Genomic DNA, 21943 nt, shown 5'->3' with positions numbered 1-21943 from the left:
TCTGATCTATTAGAAACTGCAACTCCCTTGTCTTTACTGTTAACTGCCAAAGGGCCCCGTTGTTGCACATGGAAATACAACTAACCTATAGAACTGGAAGGTTCTGAGACATATTGAGAGTTTGACTGGAAGGTTCTGAGACATATTGAGAGTTTGACTGGAAGGCTCTGAGACATATTGACAGTTTGACTGGAAGGTTCTGAGACATATTGAGAGTTTGACTGGAAGGCTCTGAGACATATTGAGAGTTGAAGGTTCTGAGACATATTGAGAGTTTGACTGGAAGGTTCTGAGACATATTGACAGTTTGACTGGAAGGTTCTGAGACATATTGACAGTTTGACTGGAAGGATCTGAGACATATTGACAGTTGAAGGCTCTGAGACAGTTGAAGGTTCTGAGACATATTGACAGTTTGCCTGGAAGGTTCTGAGACATATTGACAGTTTGACTGAAAGGCTCTGAGACATATTGACAGTTTGACTGGAAGGTTCTGAGACAGTTTGCCAAACCTGCTTTATAATTTGACAACAACAATCCATTGTTACCCAGCCCTCCATTAGTCTCCAGTCTCCAGTCTCTCACACAGGGCTGGAATGCCCGTTGGCGCCAGTTCTCAATCCACAGACTGTATGGAGAGTTCAGCAAACAGCTTTCAATACAGAGATTGTCAATCCCCTTGTTCTGATTGGGACAGTAAAGGACGCCATGTTGATTCCAACAGTCCAGTATTTTCCCTCCCTCCAACCTGGCTGGTCACTAGATTGGGGCAGTAAAGGACACCATGTTGATTCCAACAGTCCAGTATTTTCCCTCCCTCCAACCCGGCTGGTTGTTAGATTGGGGCAGTAAAGGACGCCATGTTGATTCCAACAGTCCAGTATTTTCCCTCCCTCCAACCCGGCTGGTTGTTAGATTGGGACAGTAAAGGACGCCATGTTGATTCCAATAGTCCAGTATTTTCCCTCCCTCCAACCCGGCTGGTCACTAGATTGGGGCAGTAAAGGACACCATGTTGATTCCAACAGTCCAGTATTTTCCCTCCCTCCAACCCGGCTGGTTGTTAGATTGGGGCAGTAAAGGACGCCATGTTGATTCCAACAGTCCAGTATTTTCCCTCCCTCCAACCCGGCTGGTCACTAGATTGGGGCAGTAAAGGACACCATGTTGATTCCAACAGTCCAGTATTTTCCCTCCCTCCAAACCCAGCATCTGTCAGTACCTTGTTGAGTCAGTCAATCAGCCCCTAGACGAGCAGTCACACATGCCCTGGCAGAGACACTGGCAGAACCCATAGACCAGACACACAGTCAGACTGGACGGTACCAGGCTCACACAGACTATGCCCAGCGTCACCCTCTGGATCACCAGCAGGTAGATGCCCAGGGGCAGGGACCCGAAGTAGAACAGCCCCAGGAGCCACACCAGGATCCTGGGGACGTGCGAACACAACTTGGACAGGGCTTCCTGAACCTCCTGCCCGTTGGAGCCCACGGAGATAGAGTCCAGGCTGTGCTCTGTGAAGTGGTCTGAGCTTCCCAGGCCCCCGGGCCCCATGTCCCTCTGAACCTCCATGATAGTGATCACCAGGCAGTTGGAGGAGTGAAGCAAGGGGGAGGTGGAGGACAGGCTCTTGGGGGTGAGGGTCACCTCTTGGTCAGAGCTCCAGGACTTATCCCTGACAGCCAGGCAGGATATGACGTTGGAGTCGTCGGGGAGGCCCGACACCTCGTATTCGCTGACCTCTGTTTCGTGTCGGCAGAAGGGGCAGGAAATGCAGCCCAAGACGTCCCCCGTGTCCAGGATCTTGTTGAGGCAGCGGGCACACACCCGGTGGAGGCAGTCCAGGATCTTGGGCCTGCGGTTGTGGACATTGTAACGCTGGTAACAGATCTTACACTCCAGCTCGTCTGTGATTGGTGGGGTCGGGCTCAGGGTGGGGGTGGTGACAGGGTTGACGGTGGAGGGGGGCATCTCATCCGGGTCAGGCTGAGGAACACTCATCATGGACGCATGCTCTGAGGAAGAGAGGGAGAGAGAGGGAGGGAGAGAGGGTGATGGAGAGAGAGAGAGTGAGAGAGAGGGAGGGAGGGAGTGAGAGGGATGGAGGGAGGGAGAGAGAGGGAGTGAGAGGGGGATGGAGAGAGAGGGAGGGAGAGGGGAATGGAGAGAGAGGGAGAGGGAGTGAGTGAGAGGGATGGAGAGAGATAGATGGAGGGATGGAGAGAGGGATGGAGAGAGATAGATGGAGAGAGAGAAGTTAGGTAATTTCTTTACACCTTATGGTACATTTTTCAAGTTCATTAAAGAGGTCAAAGGTACTCGAGACATTTAGAATATTTTCACGATTTCAAAAACATTCATGAAAATGAGTTTCTCATCATGGCAAGTACATGTGATGGTGAATGAGAACCAAAAGATTTACACCAAGTGTGATGTTTCTGATGTGGTCTGATGAAACCACATCAGACTGTTGTTGACCTCTATCAGCTTTAGAACAACACATCAGACTGTTGTTGACCCTACCTCTATCAGGACTAGAACAACACACCAGACTGTTGTTGACCCTACCTCTATCAGGACTAGAACAACACACCAGACTGTTGTTGACCTATATCAGGACTAGAACAATACACCAGACTGTTGTTGACCTCTATCAGGACTAGAACAACACACCAGACTGTTGTTGACCTCTATCAGCTCTAGAACAACACACCAGACTGTTGTTGACCTCTATCAGGACTAGAACAACACACCAGACTGTTGTTGACCTCTATCAGGACTAGAACAACACACCAGACTGTTGTTGACCTCTATCAGGACTAGAACAACACACCAGACTGTTGTTGACCTCTATCAGCTCTAGAACAACACACCAGACTGTTGTTGACCTCTATCAGGACTAGAACAACACACCAGACTGTTGTTGACCTCTATCAGCTCTAGAACAACACACCAGACTGTTGTTGACCTCTATCAGGACTAGAACAACACACCAGACTGTTGTTGACACTACCTCTATCAGCTCTAGAACAACACACCAGACTGTTGTTGACCTCTATCATGACTAGAACAACACACCAGACTGTTGTTGACCTATATCGGGACTAGAACAATACACCAGACTGTTGTTGACCTCTATCAGGACTAGAACAACACACCAGACTGTTGTTGACCTCTATCAGGACTAGAACAACACACCAGACTGTTGTTGACCTCTATCAGGACTAGAACAACACATCAGACTGTTGTTGACCTCTATCAGGACTAGAACAACACATCAGACTGTTGTTGACCTCTATCAGGACTAGAACAACACACCAGACTGTTGTTGACCCTACCTCTATCAGGACTAGAACAACACATCAGACAGTTGTTGACCTCTATCAGGACTAGAACAACACACCAGACTGTTGTTGACCCTACCTCTATCAGGACTAGAACAACACACCAGACTGTTGTTGACCCTACCTCTATCAGGACTAGAACAACACACCAGACTGTTGTTGACCCTACCTATATCAGGACTAGAACAACACACCAGACTGTTGTTGACCCTACCTCTATCAGGACTAGAACAACACACCAGACTGTTGTTGACCTCTATCAGGACTAGAACAACACACCAGACTGTTGTTGACCTCTATCAGCTCTAGAACAACACACCAGACTGTTGTTGACCTCTATCAGGACTAGAACAACACACCAGACTGTTGTTGACCCTACCTCTATCAGCTCTAGAACAACACACCAGACTGTTGTTGACCTCTATCAGGACTAGAACAACACACCAGACTGTTGTTGACCTCTATCAGGACTAGAACAACACACCAGACTGTTGTTGACCTCTATCATGACTAGAACAACACACCAGACTGTTGTTGACCTATATCAGGACTAGAACAATACACCAGACTGTTGTTGACCTCTATCAGGACTAGAACAACACACCAGACTGTTGTTGACCTCTATCAGGACTAGAACAACACACCAGACTGTTGTTGACCTCTATCAGGACTAGAACAACACACCAGACTGTTGTTGACCTCTATCAGGACTAGAACAACACACCAGACTGTTGTTGACCTCTATCAGGACTAGAACAACACATCAGACTGTTGTTGACCCTACCTATATCAGCTCTAGAACAACACACCAGACTGTTGTTGACCCTACCTCTATCAGGACTAGAACAACACACCAGACTGTTGTTGACCTCTATCAGGACTAGAACAACACATCAGACTGTTGTTGACCTCTATCAGGACTAGAACAACACATCAGACTGTTGTTGACCTCTATCAGGACTAGAACAACACATCAGACTGTTGTTGACCTCTATCAGCTCTAGAACAACACATCAGACTGTTGTTGACCTCTATCAGGACTAGAACAACACATCAGACTGTTGTTGACCTCTATCAGGACTAGAACAACACATCAGACTGTTGTTGACCTCTATCAGGACTATAACAACACACCAGACTGTTGTTGACCTCTATCAGGACTAGAACAACACATCCGACTGTTGTTGACCTCTATCAGGACTAGAACAACACACCAGACTGTTGTTGACCTCTATCAGGACTAGAACAACACATCAGACTGTTGTTGACCTCTATCAGGACTAGAACAACACATCAGACTGTTGTTGACCCTACCTATATCAGCTCTAGAACAACACACCAGACTGTTGTTGACCCTACCTCTATCAGGACTAGAACAACACACCAGACTGTTGTTGACCCTACCTCTATCAGGACTAGAACAACACACCAGACTGTTGTTGACCCTACCTCTATCAGGACTAGAACAACACATCAGACTGTTGTTGACCCTACCTCTATCAGGACTAGAACAACACATCAGACTGTTGTTGACCTCTATCAGGACTAGAACAACACATCAGACTGTTGTTGACCTCTATCAGGACTAGAACAACACATCAGACTGTTGTTGACCTCTATCAGGACTAGAACAACACACCAGACTGTTGTTGACCTCTATCAGGACTAGAACAACACACCAGACTGTTGTTGACCCTACCTCTATCAGGACTAGAACAACACATCAGACTGTTGTTGACCTCTATCAGGACTAGAACAACACACCAGACTGTTGTTGACCTCTATCAGGACTAGAACAACACACCAGACTGTTGTTGACCCTACCTCTATCAGGACTAGAACAACACACCAGACTGTTGTTGACCTCTATCAGGACTAGAACAACACACCAGACTGTTGTTGACCCTACCTCTATCAGGACTAGAACAACACACCAGACTGTTGTTGACCCTACCTCTATCAGGACTAGAACAACACATCAGACTGTTGTTGACCTCTATCAGGACTAGAACAACACATCAGACTGTTGTTGACCTCTCTCAGGACTAGAACAACACACCATACTGTTGTTGACCTCTATCAGGACTAGAACAACACACCAGACTGTTGTTGACCTCTATCAGGACTAGAACAACACACCAGACTGTTGTTGACCTCTATCAGGACTAGAACAACACACCAGACTGTTGTTGACCTCTATCAGGACTAGAACAAGACTATCTCTACTAAACGTCCCTGTCTCCTCATGTCTCTGTCTCTGTTCTGCAGCCTCTATCTCTACTAAAGGTCCCTGTCTCCTCATGTCTGAGCTGTTCATTGTGTTCTTCATAATGTGGTCGATCAGAAGGCAGGCTGTGTCTGTTTCTACTCAGAGAGATAACGTAATGACTTCTCCACGTAGAGGTTATTCACTGTGTCTGTTTCTACTCAGAGAGATAATGTAGTGACTTCTCCACGTAGAGGTTATTCATTGTGTCTGTTTCTACTCAGAGAGATAACGTAATGACTTCTCCACGTAGAGGTTATTCACTGTGTCTGTTTCTACTCAGAGAGATAACGTAGTGACTTCTCCACGTAGAGGTTATTCACTGTGTCTGTTTCTACTCAGAGAGATAATGTAGTGACTTCTCCACGTAGAGGTTATTCACTGTGTCTGTTTCTACTCAGAGAGATAACGTAATGACTTCTCCACGTAGAGGTTATTCACTGTGTCTGTTTCTACTCAGAGAGATAACGTAGTGACTTCTCCACGTAGAGGTTATTCACTGTGTCTGTTTCTACTCAGAGAGATAACGTAGTGACTTCTCCACGTAGAGGTTATTCACTGTGTCTGTTTCTACTCAGAGAGATAACGTAGTGACTTCTCCACGTAGAGGTTATTCACTGTGTCTGTTTCTACTCAGAGAGATAACGTAATGACTTCTCCACGTAGAGGTTATTCACTGTGTCTGTTTCTACTCAGAGAGATAATGTAATGACTTTAGCCTGGTTGACTGTTCAGAGACAGGTTAGCGTGGTTACTGCTCAGAGACAGGTTAGCATGGCTGACTGCTCAGAGACGGGTTAGCCTGGCTGACTGCTCAGAGACGGGTTAGCCTGGCTGACTGACTGCTCAGTGTGGCTGACTGCTCAGAGACGGGTTAGCCTGGCTGACTGCTCAGAGACGGGTTAGCCTGGCTGACTGACTGCTCAGTGTGGCTGACTGCTCAGAGATGGGTTAGTGTGGCTGACTGCTCAGAGACGGGTTAGCCTGGCTGACTGACTGCTCAGTGTGGCTGACTACTCAGAGACGGGTTAGTGTGGCTGACTGTTCAGAGACGGGTTAGCCTGGCTGACTGACCGCTCAGTGTGGCTGACTGCTCAGAGATGGGTTAGTGTGGCTGACTGCTCAGAGACGGGTTAGCCTGGCTGACTGACTGCTCAGTGTGGCTGACTACTCAGAGACGGGTTAGTGTGGCTGACTGTTCAGAGACGGGTTAGCCTGGCTGACTGTTCAGAGATGGGTTAGTGTGGCTGACTGCTCAGAGACGGGTTAGCCTGGCTGACTGTTCAGAGACGGGTTAGCCTGGCTGACTGTTCAGAGACGGGTTACCCTATGGTGAAGCCCATTGGTGGAGAGTGGACTGTAGCCTAAGACAGGTGTTTTATTTATGGGTAGATTGCTATTTCTGTCGTGAGTTTATTTTTGGACTTGACGCTAGTCTGTGCATTATTAAATCCAGTCAAATACAACCGTGACTTCTATACACACCATGATATATTCAGAGGATGGAGAGAGAGAGATGGGGGGAGAGAGAGATGGGGCTTAGATGGAGAGAGAGATGGGGGGAGAGAGAGATGGGGCTTAGATGGAGAAAGAGATGGGGGGGTTAGAGGGAGAGAGATGGAGGGAGAGAGATGGAGGGAGAAGGGGATGGGAGAGATGGAGAGAGAGAAGAGGGGTTAGAGGGAGAGAGATGGAGAGAGGGGTTAGAGGGAGAGAGATGAAGGAGGGAGAAGGGGATGGGAGAGATAGAGAGAGAGATTGTGTGTGAGGAAGAGAGAGAGAGAGAAGAGGGGTTAGAGGGAGAGAGATGAAGGAGAGAGAAGGGGATGAGAGAGATTGTGTATGAGGAAGAGAGAGCGCATACCAGGCAGTAGAACTTTGGCGGTAATACTGTTATTATTGAAAATGATTTATAGGAGTTGAAAAAAGAATCCGGTCTGATCGTAAAGAATAATGTCTGCTAGGACCTATTTTATCATATCAGCAGTACATTTAGACAACACCGAAGGGTGAGGGGCCTCCAATGTGTTTTAATAGACCGCGTCTTTTTACTGCCCCGCCCCTCTGCTTCCTGGCTGAAAGGTTCATTGTTGATTTGCACAGCAGCAGCTCTGCTCTCTCCTCAGCTGTCTCTCTGAGGACCGACTGACACCCTAGAGGGAGGGAGCGGTGGCTGTCTCTCTGTGGAAGAGGACTGACTGACACCCTAGAAGGAGGGAGCGGTGGCTGTCTCTCTGTGGAAGAGGACCGACTGACACCCTAGAGGGAGGGAGCGGTGGCTGTTTCTCTGAGGACCGATTGACACCCTAGAGGGAGGGAGCGGTGGCTGTCTCTCTGTGGAAGAGGACCGACTGACACCCTAGAGGGAGGGAGCGGTGGCTGTTTCTCTGAGGACCGACTGACACCCTAGAGGGAGGGAGCGGTGGCTGTCTCTCTGTGGAAGAGGACCGACTGACACCCTAGAGGGAGGGAGCGGTGGCTGTCTCTCTGAGGACCGACTGACACCCTAGAGGGAGGGAGCGGTGGCTGTCTCTCTGAGGACCGACTGACACCCTAGAGGGAGGGAGCGGTGGCTGTCTCTCTGAGGACCGACTGACACCCTAGAGGGAGGGAGCGGTGGCTGTTTCTCTGAGGACCGACTGACACCCTAGAGGGAGGGAGCGGTGGCTGTCTCTCTGTGGACCGACTGACACCCTAGAGGGAGGGAGCGGTGGCTGTCTCTCTGAGGACCGACTGACACCCTAGAGGGAGGGAGCGGTGGCTGTCTCTCTGTGTGGACCGACTGACACCCTAGAGGTGGCTGTCTCTCTGTGGAAGAGGACCGACCGACACCCTAGAGGTGGCTGTCTCTCTGTGGAAGAGGACCGACCGACACCCTAGAGGTAGCTGTCTCTCTGTGGAAGAGGAGTGACTGACACCCTAGAGGTGGCTGTCTCTCTGTGGAAGAGGACCGACTGACACCCTAGAGGGAGGAAGCGGTGGCTGTCTCTCTGTGGAAGAGGACCGACTGACACCCTAGATGTGGCTGTTTCTCTGTGGAAGAGGACCGACTGACACCCTAGAGGTGGCTGTCTCTCTGTGGAAGAGGACCGACCGACACCCTAGAGGTGGCTGTCTCTCTGTGTGGACCGACTGACACCCTAGAGGTGGCTGTCTTTCTGTGGAAGAGGACCGACCGACACCCTAGAGGTGGCTGTCTCTCTGTGGAAGAGGACTGACTGACACCCTAGAGGTGGCTGTCTCTCTGTGGAAGAGGACTGACTGACACCCTAGAGGTGGCTGTCTCTCTGTGGAAGAGGACCGACCGACACCCTAGAGGTGGCTGTCTCTCTGTGGAATAGGACCGACCGACACCCTAGAGGTGGCTGTCTCTCTGAGGAAGAGGACCGACTGACACCCTAGAGGGAGGAAGCGGTGGCTGTCTCTCTGTGGAAGAGGACCGACTGACACCCTAGATGTGGCTGTTTCTCTGTGGAAGAGGACCGACTGACACCCTAGAGGTGGCTGTCTCTCTGTGGAAGAGGACCGACCGACACCCTAGAGGTGGCTGTCTCTCTGTGTGGACCGACTGACACCCTAGAGGTGGCTGTCTTTCTGTGGAAGAGGACCGACCGACACCCTAGAGGTGGCTGTCTTTCTGTGGAAGAGGACCGACCGACACCCTAGAGGTGGCTGTCTCTCTGTGGAAGAGGACTGACTGACACCCTAGAGGTGGCTGTCTCTCTGTGGAAGAGGACTGACTGACACCCTAGAGGTGGCTGTCTCTCTGTGGAAGAGGACCGACCGACACCCTAGAGGTGGCTGTCTCTCTGTGGAATAGGACCGACCGACACCCTAGAGGTGGCTGTCTCTCTGAGGAAGAGGACCGACTGACACCCTAGAGGGAGGGAGCAGTGGCTGTCTCTCTGTGCTAATGAGCTGTTGTCACTTGGAGAGAGAGAGAGAGAAGGAGGGAGAGAGATGGAGAGAAACCTTTGCTTTCAATCCCCCTAAGTAGCAGTAGGGGAAACACCCTGTGCATGGTTTACTGTTTCAGACATTTCCCTGGCTATGTAGTCAAGTAACCATAGTAACACACCAATAGGTTTTGCCAACATGCAACTTCCCCCAACATGTCTATGTTTTCCCTAAATGCTGGTGGGAGCATTCCTTGTTTCCTGCTTATTCCCTTCTGATTCCGGGACCCATATTACTTTGAGGAAACACGGCACGGTTTGATATTCACACCCTCTGCTTTGGGAAATACTGTTGAAGGAATTCATGAAGTCATCTAGCTCCCATCACTCGTAACTACCTCGATAACACAACACCCTAGAGCCACATCAACGCCGTGTCAGACAATGGAACCTAGTGTAGTGTGTTGCTGAGGACAATGGAACCTAGTGTAGTGTGCTGCTGGGGACAATGGAACCTAGTGTAGTGTGCTGCTGGGGACAATGGAATCTAGTGTAGTGTGCTGCTGGGGACAATGGAACCTAGTGTAGTGTGCTGCTGGGGACAATGGAACCTAGTGTAGTGTGCTGCTGGGGACAATGGAACCTAGTGTAGTGTGCTGCTGGGGACAATGGAACCTAGTGTAGTGTGCTGCTGGGGACAATAGAACCTAGTGTAGTGTGCTGCTGGGGACAATGGAACCTAGTGTAGTGTGTTGCTGAGGACAATGGAACCTAGTGTAGTGTGTTGCTGGGGACAATGGAATCTAGTGTAGTGTGCTGCTGGGGACAATGGAACCTAGTGTAGTGTGCTGCTGGGGACAATGGAACCTAGTGTAGTGTGCTGCTGGGGACAATAGAACCTAGTGTAGTGTGTTGCTGGGGACAATGGAACCTAGTGTAGTGTGTTGCTGGGGACAAGGGAATCTAGTGTAGTGTGCTGCTGGGGACAATGGAACCTAGTGTAGTGTGCTACTGTGTACAATGGAACCTAGTGTAGTGTGCTGCTGGGGACAATGGAACCTAGTGTAGTGTGCTGCTGGGGACAATGGAACCTAGTGTAGTGTGCTACTGTGTACAATGGAACCTAGTGTAGTGTGCTGCTGGGGACAATGGAACCTAGTGTAGTGTGCTGCTGGGGACAATGGAACCTAGTGTAGTGTGCTGCTGGGGACAATGGAACCTAGTGTAGTGTGCTACTGTGTACAATGGAACCTAGTGTAGTGTGCTGCTGGGGACAATGGAACCTAGTGTAGTGTGCTGCTGGGGCCAATGGAACCTAGTGTAGTGTGCTGCTGGGGACAATGGAACCTAGTGTAGTGTGCTGCTGGGGACAATGGAACCTAGTGTAGTGTGCTGCTGGGGACAATGGAACCTAGTGTAGTGTGCTACTGGGGACAATGGAACCTAGTGTAGTGTGCTACTGAGGACAATGGAACCTAGTGTAGTGTGCTACTGAGGACAATGGAACCTAGTGTAGTGTGCTGCTGGGGACAATGGAACCTAGTGTAGTGTGCTGCTGGGGACAATGGAACCTAGTGTAGTGTGCTGCTGGGGACAATGGAACCTGGTGTAGTGTGCTGCTGGGGACAATGGAACCTAGTGTAGTGTGCTGCTGGGGACAATGGAACCTAGTGTAGTGTGCTGCTGGGGACAATGGAACCTAGTGTAGTGTGCTGCTGGGGACAATGGAACCTAGTGTAGTGTGTTGCTGAGGACAATGGAACCTAGTGTAGTGTGCTGCTGGGGACAATGGAACCTAGTGTAGTGTGCTGCTGGGGACAATGGAATCTAGTGTAGTGTGCTGCTGGGGACAATGGAACCTAGTGTAGTGTGCTGCTGGGGCCAATGGAACCTAGTGTAGTGTGCTGCTGGGGACAATGGAACCTAGTGTAGTGTGTTGCTGAGGACAATGGAACCTAGTGTAGTGTGTTGCTGGGGACAATGGAATCTAGTGTAGTGTGCTGCTGGGGACAATGGAACCTAGTGTAGTGTGTTGCTGAGGACAATGGAACCTAGTGTAGTGTGCTGCTGGGGACAATGGAACCTAGTGTAGTGTGCTGCTGGGGACAATAGAACCTAGTGTAGTGTGTTGCTGGGGACAATGGAACCTAGTGTAGTGTGTTGCTGGGGACAATGGAATCTAGTGTAGTGTGCTGCTGGGGACAATGGAACCTAGTGTAGTGTGCTACTGTGTACAATGGAACCTAGTGTAGTGTGCTGCTGGGGACAATGGAACCTAGTGTAGTGTGCTGCTGGGGACAATGGAACCTAGTGTAGTGTGCTACTGTGTACAATGGAACCTAGTGTAGTGTGCTGCTGGGGACAATGGAACCTAGTGTAGTGTGCTGCTGGGGACAATGGAACCTAGTGTAGTGTGCTGCTGGGGACAATGGAACCTAGTGTAGTGTGCTACTGTGTACAATGGAACCTAGTGTAGTGTGCTGCTGGGGACAATGGAACCTAGTGTAGTGTGCTGCTGGGGCCAATGGAACCTAGTGTAGTGTGCTGCTGGGGACAATGGAACCTAGTGTAGTGTGCTGCTGGGGACAATGGAACCTAGTGTAGTGTGCTGCTGGGGACAATGGAACCTAGTGTAGTGTGCTACTGGGGACAATGGAACCTAGTGTAGTGTGCTACTGAGGACAATGGAACCTAGTGTAGTGTGCTACTGAGGACAATGGAACCTAGTGTAGTGTGCTGCTGGGGACAATGGAACCTAGTGTAGTGTGCTGCTGGGGACAATGGAACCTAGTGTAGTGTGCTGCTGGGGACAATGGAACCTGGTGTAGTGTGCTGCTGGGGCCAATGGAACCTAGTGTAGTGTGCTGCTGGGGACAATGGAACCTAGTGTAGTGTGCTGCTGGGGACAATGGAACCTAGTGTAGTGTGCTGCTGGAGACAATGGAACCTAGTGTAGTGTGCTGCTGGGGACAATGGAACCTAGTGTAGTGTGCTGGGGACAATGGAACCTAGTGTAGTGTGCTACTGGGGACAATGGAACCTAGTGTAGTGTGCTGCTGGGGACAATGGAACCTAGTGTAGTGTGCTGCTGGGGACAATGGAACCTAGTGTAGTGTGCTGCTGGGGACAATGGAACCTAGTGTAGTGTGCTGCTGGGGACAATGGAACCTAGTGTAGTGTGCTTCTGGGGACAATGGAACCTAGTGTAGTGTGCTGCTGGGGACAATGGAACCTAGTGTAGTGTGCTGCTGGGGACAATGGAACCTAGTGTAGTGTGCTTCTGGGGACAATGGAACCTAGTGTAGTGTGCTGCTGGGGACAATGGAACCTAGTGTAGTGTGCTGCTGGGGACAATGGAACCTAGTGTAGTGTGCTGCTGGGGACAATGGAACCTAGTGTAGTGTGCTGCTGGGGACAATGGAACCTAGTGTAGTGTGCTGCTGGGGACAATGGAACCTAGTGTAGTGTGCTGCTGGGGACAATGGAACCTAGTGTAGTGTGATGCTGGGGACAATGGAACCTAGTGTAGTGTGCTGCTGGGGACAATGGAACCTAGTGTAGTGTGCTACTGTGTACAATGGAACCTAGTGTAGTGTGCTGCTGGAGACAATGGAACCTAGTGTAGTGTGCTGCTGGGGACAATGGAACCTAGTGTAGTGTGCTGGGGACAATGGAACCTAGTGTAGTGTGCTGCTGGAGACAATGGAACCTAGTGTAGTGTGCTGCTGGAGACAATGGAACCTAGTGTAGCAGACATTAAAAGATGCCCGAGAGTTGTCCCCACATCCATTTCTCAGGGTTAACAGAAGTTAGGTTGAAAATACTGGATACCTAAATACCTGAAACATCTGCTTTCCTCCGACCCCGCGGAGAGGGGATCTGATATAGACTCATAGTTCTGCTGTGTTGTAGAGGGGATCTGATATAGACTCATAGTTCTGCTGTGTTGTAGAGAGGGGATCTGATATAGACTCATAGTTCTGCTGTGTTGTAGAGAGGGGATCTGATATAGACTCATAGTTCTGCTGTGTTGTAGAGGGGATCTGATATAGACTCATAGTTCTGCTGTGTTGTAGAGAGGATCTGATATAGACTCATAGTTCTGCTGTGTTGTAGAGAGGGGATCTAATATAGACTCATAGTTCTGCTGTGTTGTAGAGAGGGGATCTAATATAGACTCATAGTTCTGCTGTGTTGTAGAGAGGGGATCTGATATAGACTCATAGTTCTGCTGTGTTGTAGAGGGGATCTGATATACTCATAGTTCTGCTGTGTTGTAGAGGGGATCTGATATAGACTCATAGTTCTGCTGTGTTGTAGAGGGGATCTGATATAGACTCATAGTTCTGCTGTGTTGTAGAGAGGGGATCTGATATAGACTCATAGTTCTGCTGTGTTGTAGAGGGGATCTGATATAGACTCATAGTTCTGCTGTGTTGTAGAGAGGGGATCTGATATAGACTCATAGTTCTGCTGTGTTGTAGAGGGGATCTAATATAGACTCATAGTTCTGCTGTGTTGTAGAGGGGGTCTGATATAGACTCATAGTTCTGCTGTGTTGTAGAGAGGGGATCTAATATAGACTCATAGTTCTGCTGTGTTGTAGAGGGGATCTAATATAGACTCATAGTTCTGCTGTGTTGTAGAGAGTGGATCTGATATAGACTCATAGTTCTGCTGTGTTGTAGAGAGGGGATCTAATATAGACTCATAGTTCTGCTGTGTTGTAGAGAGTGGGTCTGATATAGACTCATAGTTCTGCTGTGTTGTAGAGGGGATCTGATACTCAGCCCTGCTTCACTCAGCCCTGTTTTACTCAGCCCTGCTTCACTCAGCCCTGTTTTACTCAGCCCTGTTTTACTCAGCCCTGTTTTACTCAGCCCTGCTTCACTCAGCCCTGCTTCACTCAGCCCTGTTTTACTCAGCCCTGTTTTACTCAGGCCCTGTTTTACTCAGCCCTGTTTCACTCAGCCCTGTTTTACTCAGCCCTGTTTTACTCAGCCCTGTTTTACTCAGCCCTGTTTCATTCAGCCCTGTTTCACTCAGCCCTGTTTTACTCAGCCCTGTTTTACACAGCCCTGTTTTACTCAGCCCTGTTTTACTCAGCCCTGCTTCACTCAGCCCTGCTTCACTCAGCCCTGTTTTACTCAGCCCTGTTTTACTCAGGCCCTGTTTTACTCAGCCCTGTTTCACTCAGCCCTGTTTTACTCAGCCCTGTTTTACTCAGCCCTGTTTTACTCAGCCCTGTTTAACTCAGCCCTGTTTCTCTCAGCCCTGTTTCACTCAGCCCTGCTTCACTCAGCCCTGTTTCACTCAGCCCTGTTTTACTCAGCCCTGTTTTACTCAGCCCTGTTTTACTCAGCCCTGTTTTACTCAGCCCTGCTTCACTCAGCCCTGTTTTACTCAGCCCTGCTTCACTCAGCCCTGCTTCACTCAGCCCTGTTTTACTCAGCCCTGTTTTACTCAGGCCCTGTTTTACTCAGCCCTGTTTTACTCAGCCCTGTTTCACTCAGCCCTGTTTTACTCAGCCCTGTTTTACTCAGCCCTGTTTTACTCAGCCCTGTTTCATTCAGCCCTGTTTCACTCAGCCCTGTTTTACTCAGCCCTGTTTTACACAGCCCTGTTTTTCTCAGGCCCTGTTTTACTCAGCCCTGCCTCAGCAACAGATAGCCCAGCTCTCCTTCTCTCTCTCCTCTCTCCTTTTCTCTCTCCTTCTCTCTCCTCTCTCTTTATTTTCTCTCTCCTTCTCTCTCTCTCCTCTCTCCTTCTTTTCTCTCTCCTTCTCTCTCTCCTCTCTCCTTCTTTTCTCTCTCCTTCTCTCTCATTCTGTCTCTACCAGCTCTCCTTCTCTGTCTACCAGCAACATTTTGCTCAAGCAAGATAGGCACACATCGAGACTTATATTAACCCCCGCTGTACCAAACGAAACGCTAGGCAAGAAGGATGGGGAAATAATGTCAAGACACCTTTTTTATGTGATAATTACATTTATGAATGCCTGGCTGGGCTGGGGGACAGTGGATGAAGTTTATAAATTCCTAGCTGGGATATGGGACAGTGGATGAAGTTTATGAATGCCTGGTTGGGCTGGGGGGCAGTAGATGAAGTTTATTTGTGCCTGGGGTGGGCTGCTGGACAGTGGATGAAGTTTATAAATGCATGGCTGGGCTGTGGGACAGTGGATAAAGTTTATGAATGCCTGGCTGGGCTGTGGGACAGTGGATGAAGTTAATGACTGCCTGGGTGGGCTGTGGGACAGTGGATGAAGTTAATGATTGCCTGGGTGGGCTGTGGGACAGTGGATGAAGTTAATGATTGCCTGGGTGGGCTGCTGGACAGTGGATGAAGTTAATGATTGCCTGGGTGGGCTGCTGGACAGTGGATGAAGTTAATGATTGCCTGGGTGCACTGCTGGAAGGTTGATGAAGTTAATGATTGCCTGGATGGGCTGCTGGACAGTGGATGAAGTTAATGATTGCCTGGGTGGGCTGCTGGAAGGTGGATGAAGTTAATGAATGCCTGAGTGGGCTTCTGGACAGTGGATGAAGTTAATGATTGCCTGGGTGGGCTGCTGGACAGTGGATGAAGTTAATGATTGCCTGGGTGGGCTGCTGGACAGTGGATGAAGTTAATGATTGCCTGGGTGGGCTGCTGGACAGTGGATAACTGCACCTCTGAGTGCTCTCACACACAGACACACTAACACACATACTGAGACAAACACACTAACATACACATTAGTAGGTAAACAAGTACCCCTCTCTCTCCCTTCCCCAAATCCTTACCTTACCCTGCAGTAGGTCCAGTGTCTGGGTACTACAGTGGTCCAGTGTCTGGGTACTCCAGTGGTCCAGTGTCTGGGTACTCCAGTGGTCCAGTGTCTGGGTATTCCAGTGGTCCAGTGTCTGGGTACTCCAGTGGTCCAGTGTCTGAGTACTACAGTGGTCCAGTGTCTGGGTACTCCAGTGGTCCAGTGTCTGAGTACTACAGTGGTCCAGTGTCTGGGTACTCCAGTGGTCCAGTGTCTGGGTACTCCAGTGGTCCAGTGTCTGGGTGGTCCAGTGTCTGAGTACTACAGTGGTCCAGTGTCTGGGTATTCCAGTGGTCCAGTGTCTGGGTACTCCAGTGATCCAGTGTCTGAGTACTCCAGTGGTCCAGTGTCTGGGTACTCCAGTGGTCCAGTGTCTGGGTACTCCAGTGGTCCAGTGTCTGAGTACTTAATAGCCTTAGTTCTCCTATGCTCCTCAAGGTGCTGGTAGTAGTGGTGGTGCTAAATGTCCGTTCTGTGGTGGAGCCATCCCCCTGACAGGGTCCCCTCTCTCTCACAGGGAGCCGGCATTCTAACCTTCTCCTCTCTCTCTCTCTCTCTCTCTCTCCAGGAGCAGGCAGTGGTCTAACCGTCTCCTCTCCTCCTCTCTCTCTCTCTCTCTCTCTCTCTCTCTCTCTCTACAGGATCAGGCAGTGGTCTAACTGTCTCCTCTCCTCCTCCTCTCTCTCTCTCCAGGAACAGGCAGCGGTCTGACTGCCTCCTCTTCTCCCCCTCCAGGTGTACAAGAAGCAGGCAGCCTGCAGCCTGGGGGTTCTGGGCCAGAGGCTGGTGGAGCAGGAGGAGGACTTTGCAGGGAGGGCAGCCTCCTACCAGACAGAAATACAGCACCTCCAGAGGCTTCTACGAAACAAACAGCACGACCTGGACGGAGTGCTGCAGCAGAAAAGGTACCAGCCAGGGAAACAGGCAGACAGTCAGAGAACTAGGCAGCCAGCCAGGCAGCTACTCAGCCAGGGAAACAGGCAGACAGTCAGAGAACCAGGCAGCCAGCCAGGCAGCTACTCAGCCAGGAAAACAGGCAGACAGTCAGAGAACCAGGCAGCCAGCCAGGCAGCTACTCAGCCAGGGAAACAGGCAGCCAGTCAGAGAAACAGACAGGCAGAGAGACGGTAGCCGAGTCACACACAGGCAGGAGTAGTGAGCAGGCAGGCAGCCGAGTCACTAGCAACGCAAACCAATGACAGGCCCCCGGAGGGAGAGCAAGGTGGGGAGGAGGGGGAGTCAGCAAGCGCTTCTGCCTGGGAAAGACGGAACAGTCACTCTTCCTCTCTGTGTCACTCTCTCTCTCTGTTGTTCTCTCTCTCTCGGTGTTACGCTCTCTTTCTCTGTCTCTCTCTCACAGTCACTCTCCCTCTCTGTGTCACTCTCGCTCTCTGTTGTTCTCTTAATGCTGTTCTCTCTCTCGCTGTTGCTCTCTCTCTTTCTGATGTCCTCAATTGTCTTTCTTTAGTGCTCTCTCTCTCGCTCTCTCTCACTCTTTAATGCTCTCCTCTCTTTCCCTCCCCTTTCTCTCTCTCTCTCTCTCTCTCTCTCTCCGCTTTCCCTGCCCTTTCTCTCTCTCCTCTTTCCATCCCCTTTCTCTCCCTCTCTCTCTCTCCGCTTTCCCTCCCCTTTCTCTCTCTCTCTCTCTCTCTCCGCTTTCCCTCCCCTTTCTCTCTCTCTCTCTCCGCTTTCCCTCCCCTTTCTCTCTCTCTCTCTCTCTCTCTCTCTCTCTCCGCTTTCCCTGCCCTTTCTCTCTCTCCTCTTTCCATCCCATCCCCTTTCTCTCCCTCTCTCTCTCTCCGCTTTCCCTCCCCTTTCTCTCTCTCTCCGCTTTCCCTCCCCTCTCTCTCTCTCTCTCTCTCCGCTTTCCCTCCCCTTTCTCTCTCTCTCTCTCTCTCCGCTTTCCCTCCCCTTTCTCTCTCTCTCTCTCTCTCCTCTTTCCATCCCCTTTCTCTCCCTCTCTCTCTGTATCTCTCTCTCTCCTTAGTTCATACTATTTTAATATTGAACCATCTAAATTCAGTTATTTTAACAGTAGCATGACAGAATTGATCCAACATTCCCCAAGCCTCCTACGGTACAGAGCAGAGCAGGAGGACGATGACTTGGCAACAAAGAAAGTTTGAGTGATTTGATTTGGCGGATTCTGACATCATTCAATCATATTGTGAATGTCGATTTGGCTTGATCAATTTCTCCCTGAGATGTAGTTGCCCTGTCTGTCTGTGATTGTTTGTCCGTCTATCAAGTCGGTCGAGCTGTCTGCCTGTCCATCGGTCTGGCTGTCTGGCTGTCTGCCCAGTTGTCTGTCTGTCTTTCTATCTATAGGGAGAGACCTTTAGTCTAGAATGCTCTCTGCTGACATCTGTAGTAGTTTTATATTTAAATAATTGTTTATTTCGGATGTTCTTTATTACATTTGTGATGGATGACTTTTCTAGTAGTGGATGTAGTCTGTGTCGTGACTACCATTAATGTGGATGTAGTCTGTGTCGTGTCGTGACTACCATTAATGTGGATGTAGTCTGTGTAGTGACTACCATTAATGTGGATGTAGTCTGTATCGTGAATACCATTAATGTGGATGTAGTCTGTGTAGTGACGTGACTACCATTAATGTGGATGTAGTCTGTGTCGTGACTACCATTAATGTGGATGTAGTCTGTGTCGTGATGTGACTACCATTAATGTGGATGTAGTCTGTGTCGTGACTACCATTAATGTGGATGTAGTCTGTGTCGTGACTACCATTAATGTGGATGTAGTCTGTATCGTGACTACCATTAATGTGGATGTAGTCTGTGTCGTGATGTGACTACCATTAATGTGGATGTAGTCTGTGTCGTGACTACCATTAATGTGGATGTAGTCTGTGTCGTGACTACCATTAATGTGGATGTAGTCTGTATCGTGACTACCATTAATGTGGATGTAGTCTGTGTCGTGACGTGACTACCATTAATGTGGATGTAGTCTGTGTCGTGACGTGACTACCATTAATGTGGATGTAGTCTGTGTCGTGATGTGACTACCATTAATGTGGATGTAGTCTGTGTCGTGACGTGACTACCATTAATGTGGATGTAGTCTGTGTCGTGACTACCATTAATGTGGATGTAGTCTGTGTCGTGACTACCATTAATGTGGATGTATTCTGTGTCGTGATGTGACTACCATTAATGTGGATGTATTCTGTGTCGTGACTACCATTAATGTGGATGTAGTCTGTGTCGTGACTACCATTAATGTGGATGTAGTCTGTGTTGTGACTACCATTAATGTGGATGTAGTCTGTGTCATGACGTGACTACCATTAATGTGGATGTAGTCTGTGTCGTGACGTGACTACCATTAATGTGGATGTAGTCTGTGTCGTGTCGTGACTACCATTAATGTGGATGTAGTCTGTATCGTGAATACCATTAATGTGGATGTAGTCTGTGTTGTGACTACCATTAATGAGGATGTAGTCTGTGTCGTGACGTGACTACCATTAATGTGGATGTAGTCTGTGTCGTGACTACCATTAATGTGGATGTAGTCTGTGTCGTGACTGCCATTAATGTGGATGTATTCTGTGTCGTGACTACCATTAATGTGGATGTAGTCTGTGTCGTGACTGCCATTAATGTGGATGTATTCTGTGTCGTGACTGCCATTAATGTGGATGTAGTCTGTGTCGTGTCGTGACTACCATTAATGAGGATGTAGTCTGTGTCGTGTCGTGACTACCATTAATGAGGATGTAGTCTGTGTCATGACGTGACTACCATTAATGTGGATGTAGTCTGTGTCGTGACTACCATTAATGTGGATGTAGTCTGTGTCGTGACTACCATTAATGTGGATGTATTCTGTGTCGTGACTGCCATTAATGTGGATGTAGTCTGTGTCGTGTCGTGACTACCATTAATGAGGATGTAGTCTGTGTCGTGTCGTGACTACCATTAATGAGGATGTAGTCTGTGTCATGACGTGACTACCATTAATGTGGATGTAGTCTGTGTCGTGACTACCATTAATGTGGATGTATTCTGTGTCGTGACTGCCATTAATGTGGATGTAGTCTGTGTCGTGTCGTGACTACCATTAATGAGGATGTAGTCTGTGTCGTGTCGTGACTACCATTAATGAGGATGTAGTCTGTGTCATGACGTGACTACCATTAATGTGGATGTAGTCTGTGTCGTGACTACCATTAATGTGGATGTAGTCTGTGTCGTGACTACCATTAATGTGGATGTAGTCTGTGTCGTGACTACCATTAATGTGGATGTAGTCTGTGTCGTGACTACCATTAATGTGGATGTATTCTGTGTCGTGACTACCATTAATGTGGATGTAGTCTGTGTCGTGACGTGACTACCATTAATGTGGATGTAGTCTGTGTCGTGACGTGACTGCCATTAATGTGGATGTAGTCTGTGTCGTGACGTGACTACCATTAATGTGGATGTAGTCTGTGTCGTGACGTGACTACCATTAATGTGGATGTATTCTGTGTCGTGACTACCATTAATGTGGATGTAGTCTGTGTCGTGACTACCATTAATGCGATGACGGCTATTCATCCAATTATTACGCGATTAAATTAATCATATAACAAATAATTAAGTATTAATTTGGGGCACCATGGAAAAAGTTTTTTTTAACAAGTTACAGTTTCCTGAATTAACTCAAAAATATGAGAATATATTGATATACTGTCATCCATCATTCATTTGCTCCTATTTCAGTCTCATTCTGATACGTCGTAATATCCTATATATCTGCACAAACCCTAGTCTCCATGACGAATCAGCGATAAATAATTCAGCCAATTTGTGTATTTACTAAATAACTAAATAATCACACACACAGGATAGATTATACACTGATTACTAACACGGTGCAATGAAAAGTCCCTAGTGGACTAACCTGATACGACATCTTGTTACACAATGAAAAGTCCCTAGTGGGCTAACCCGATATGACGGCTTGTTACACAATGAAAAGTCCCTAGTGGACTAACCCGATATGACGGCTTGTTACACAATGAAAGGTCCCTAGTGGACTAACCCGATATGAGGTCTTGTTACACAATGAAAAGTCCCCTAGTGGACTAACCCGATATGACGGCTTGTTACACAATGAAAAGTCCCTAGTGTACTAGCCCGATATGACGGCTTGATACACAATGAAAAGTCCCTAGTGGACTAACCCGATATGACGGCTTGATACACAATGAAAAGTCCCTAGTGGACTAACCCGATATGATGGCTTGTTACACAATGAAAAGTCCCTAGTGGACTAACCCGATATGACAGCTTGTTACACAATGAAAAGTCCCTTAGAGGACTAACCCGATATGAGGTCTTGTTACACAATGAAAAGTCCCTAGTGGACTAACCCGATATGACGGCTTGTTACACAATGAAAAGTCCCTGGTGGACTAACCCGATATGACGGCTTGTTACACAATGAAAGGTCCCTAGTGGACTAACCCGATATGACGGCTTGTTACACAATGAAAAGTCCCTAGTGGACTAACCTGATATGACGGCTTGTTACACAATGAAAGGTCCCTAGTGGACTAACCCGATATGATGGCTTGTTACACAATGAAAGGTCCCTAGTGGACTAA

At 48.7% G+C, this 21943-nt stretch overlaps 2 protein-coding genes across 2 annotated transcripts in view; one reads left to right on the top strand and one right to left on the bottom strand.

The window, feature by feature from the left end:
- Window positions 1-21943, top strand: part of cep89 (centrosomal protein 89) — a 173174-nt gene that overhangs the window by 140120 nt on the left and 11111 nt on the right. Inside the window, exon 20 of the mRNA XM_036981811.1 lies at window positions 17056-17225. Within this exon, the coding sequence (XP_036837706.1) occupies window positions 17056-17225 (170 nt within the window). The remainder of the gene's footprint in view (window positions 1-17055; window positions 17226-21943) is intronic.
- LOC118965000 (E3 ubiquitin-protein ligase RNF182-like) lies at window positions 959-16926 on the bottom strand. The gene is made up of 2 exons (XM_036981668.1): window positions 16295-16926; window positions 959-2018 (listed from the first exon to the last, which is right to left on the bottom strand). The coding sequence occupies exon 2, from the start codon at window positions 2005-2007 to the stop codon at window positions 1240-1242; it is 768 nt and encodes a 255-aa protein (XP_036837563.1). The 5' UTR covers window positions 2008-2018; window positions 16295-16926; the 3' UTR covers window positions 959-1239.

This window comes from Oncorhynchus mykiss, chromosome 6 (genome assembly GCF_013265735.2).
Source record: "Oncorhynchus mykiss isolate Arlee chromosome 6, USDA_OmykA_1.1, whole genome shotgun sequence".
In the NCBI taxonomy this organism is placed as follows: domain Eukaryota; kingdom Metazoa; phylum Chordata; class Actinopteri; order Salmoniformes; family Salmonidae; genus Oncorhynchus; species Oncorhynchus mykiss.
Note: the sequence above shows the minus strand (reverse complement) of the source record. Positions and strands in the feature narration are given on the sequence as shown.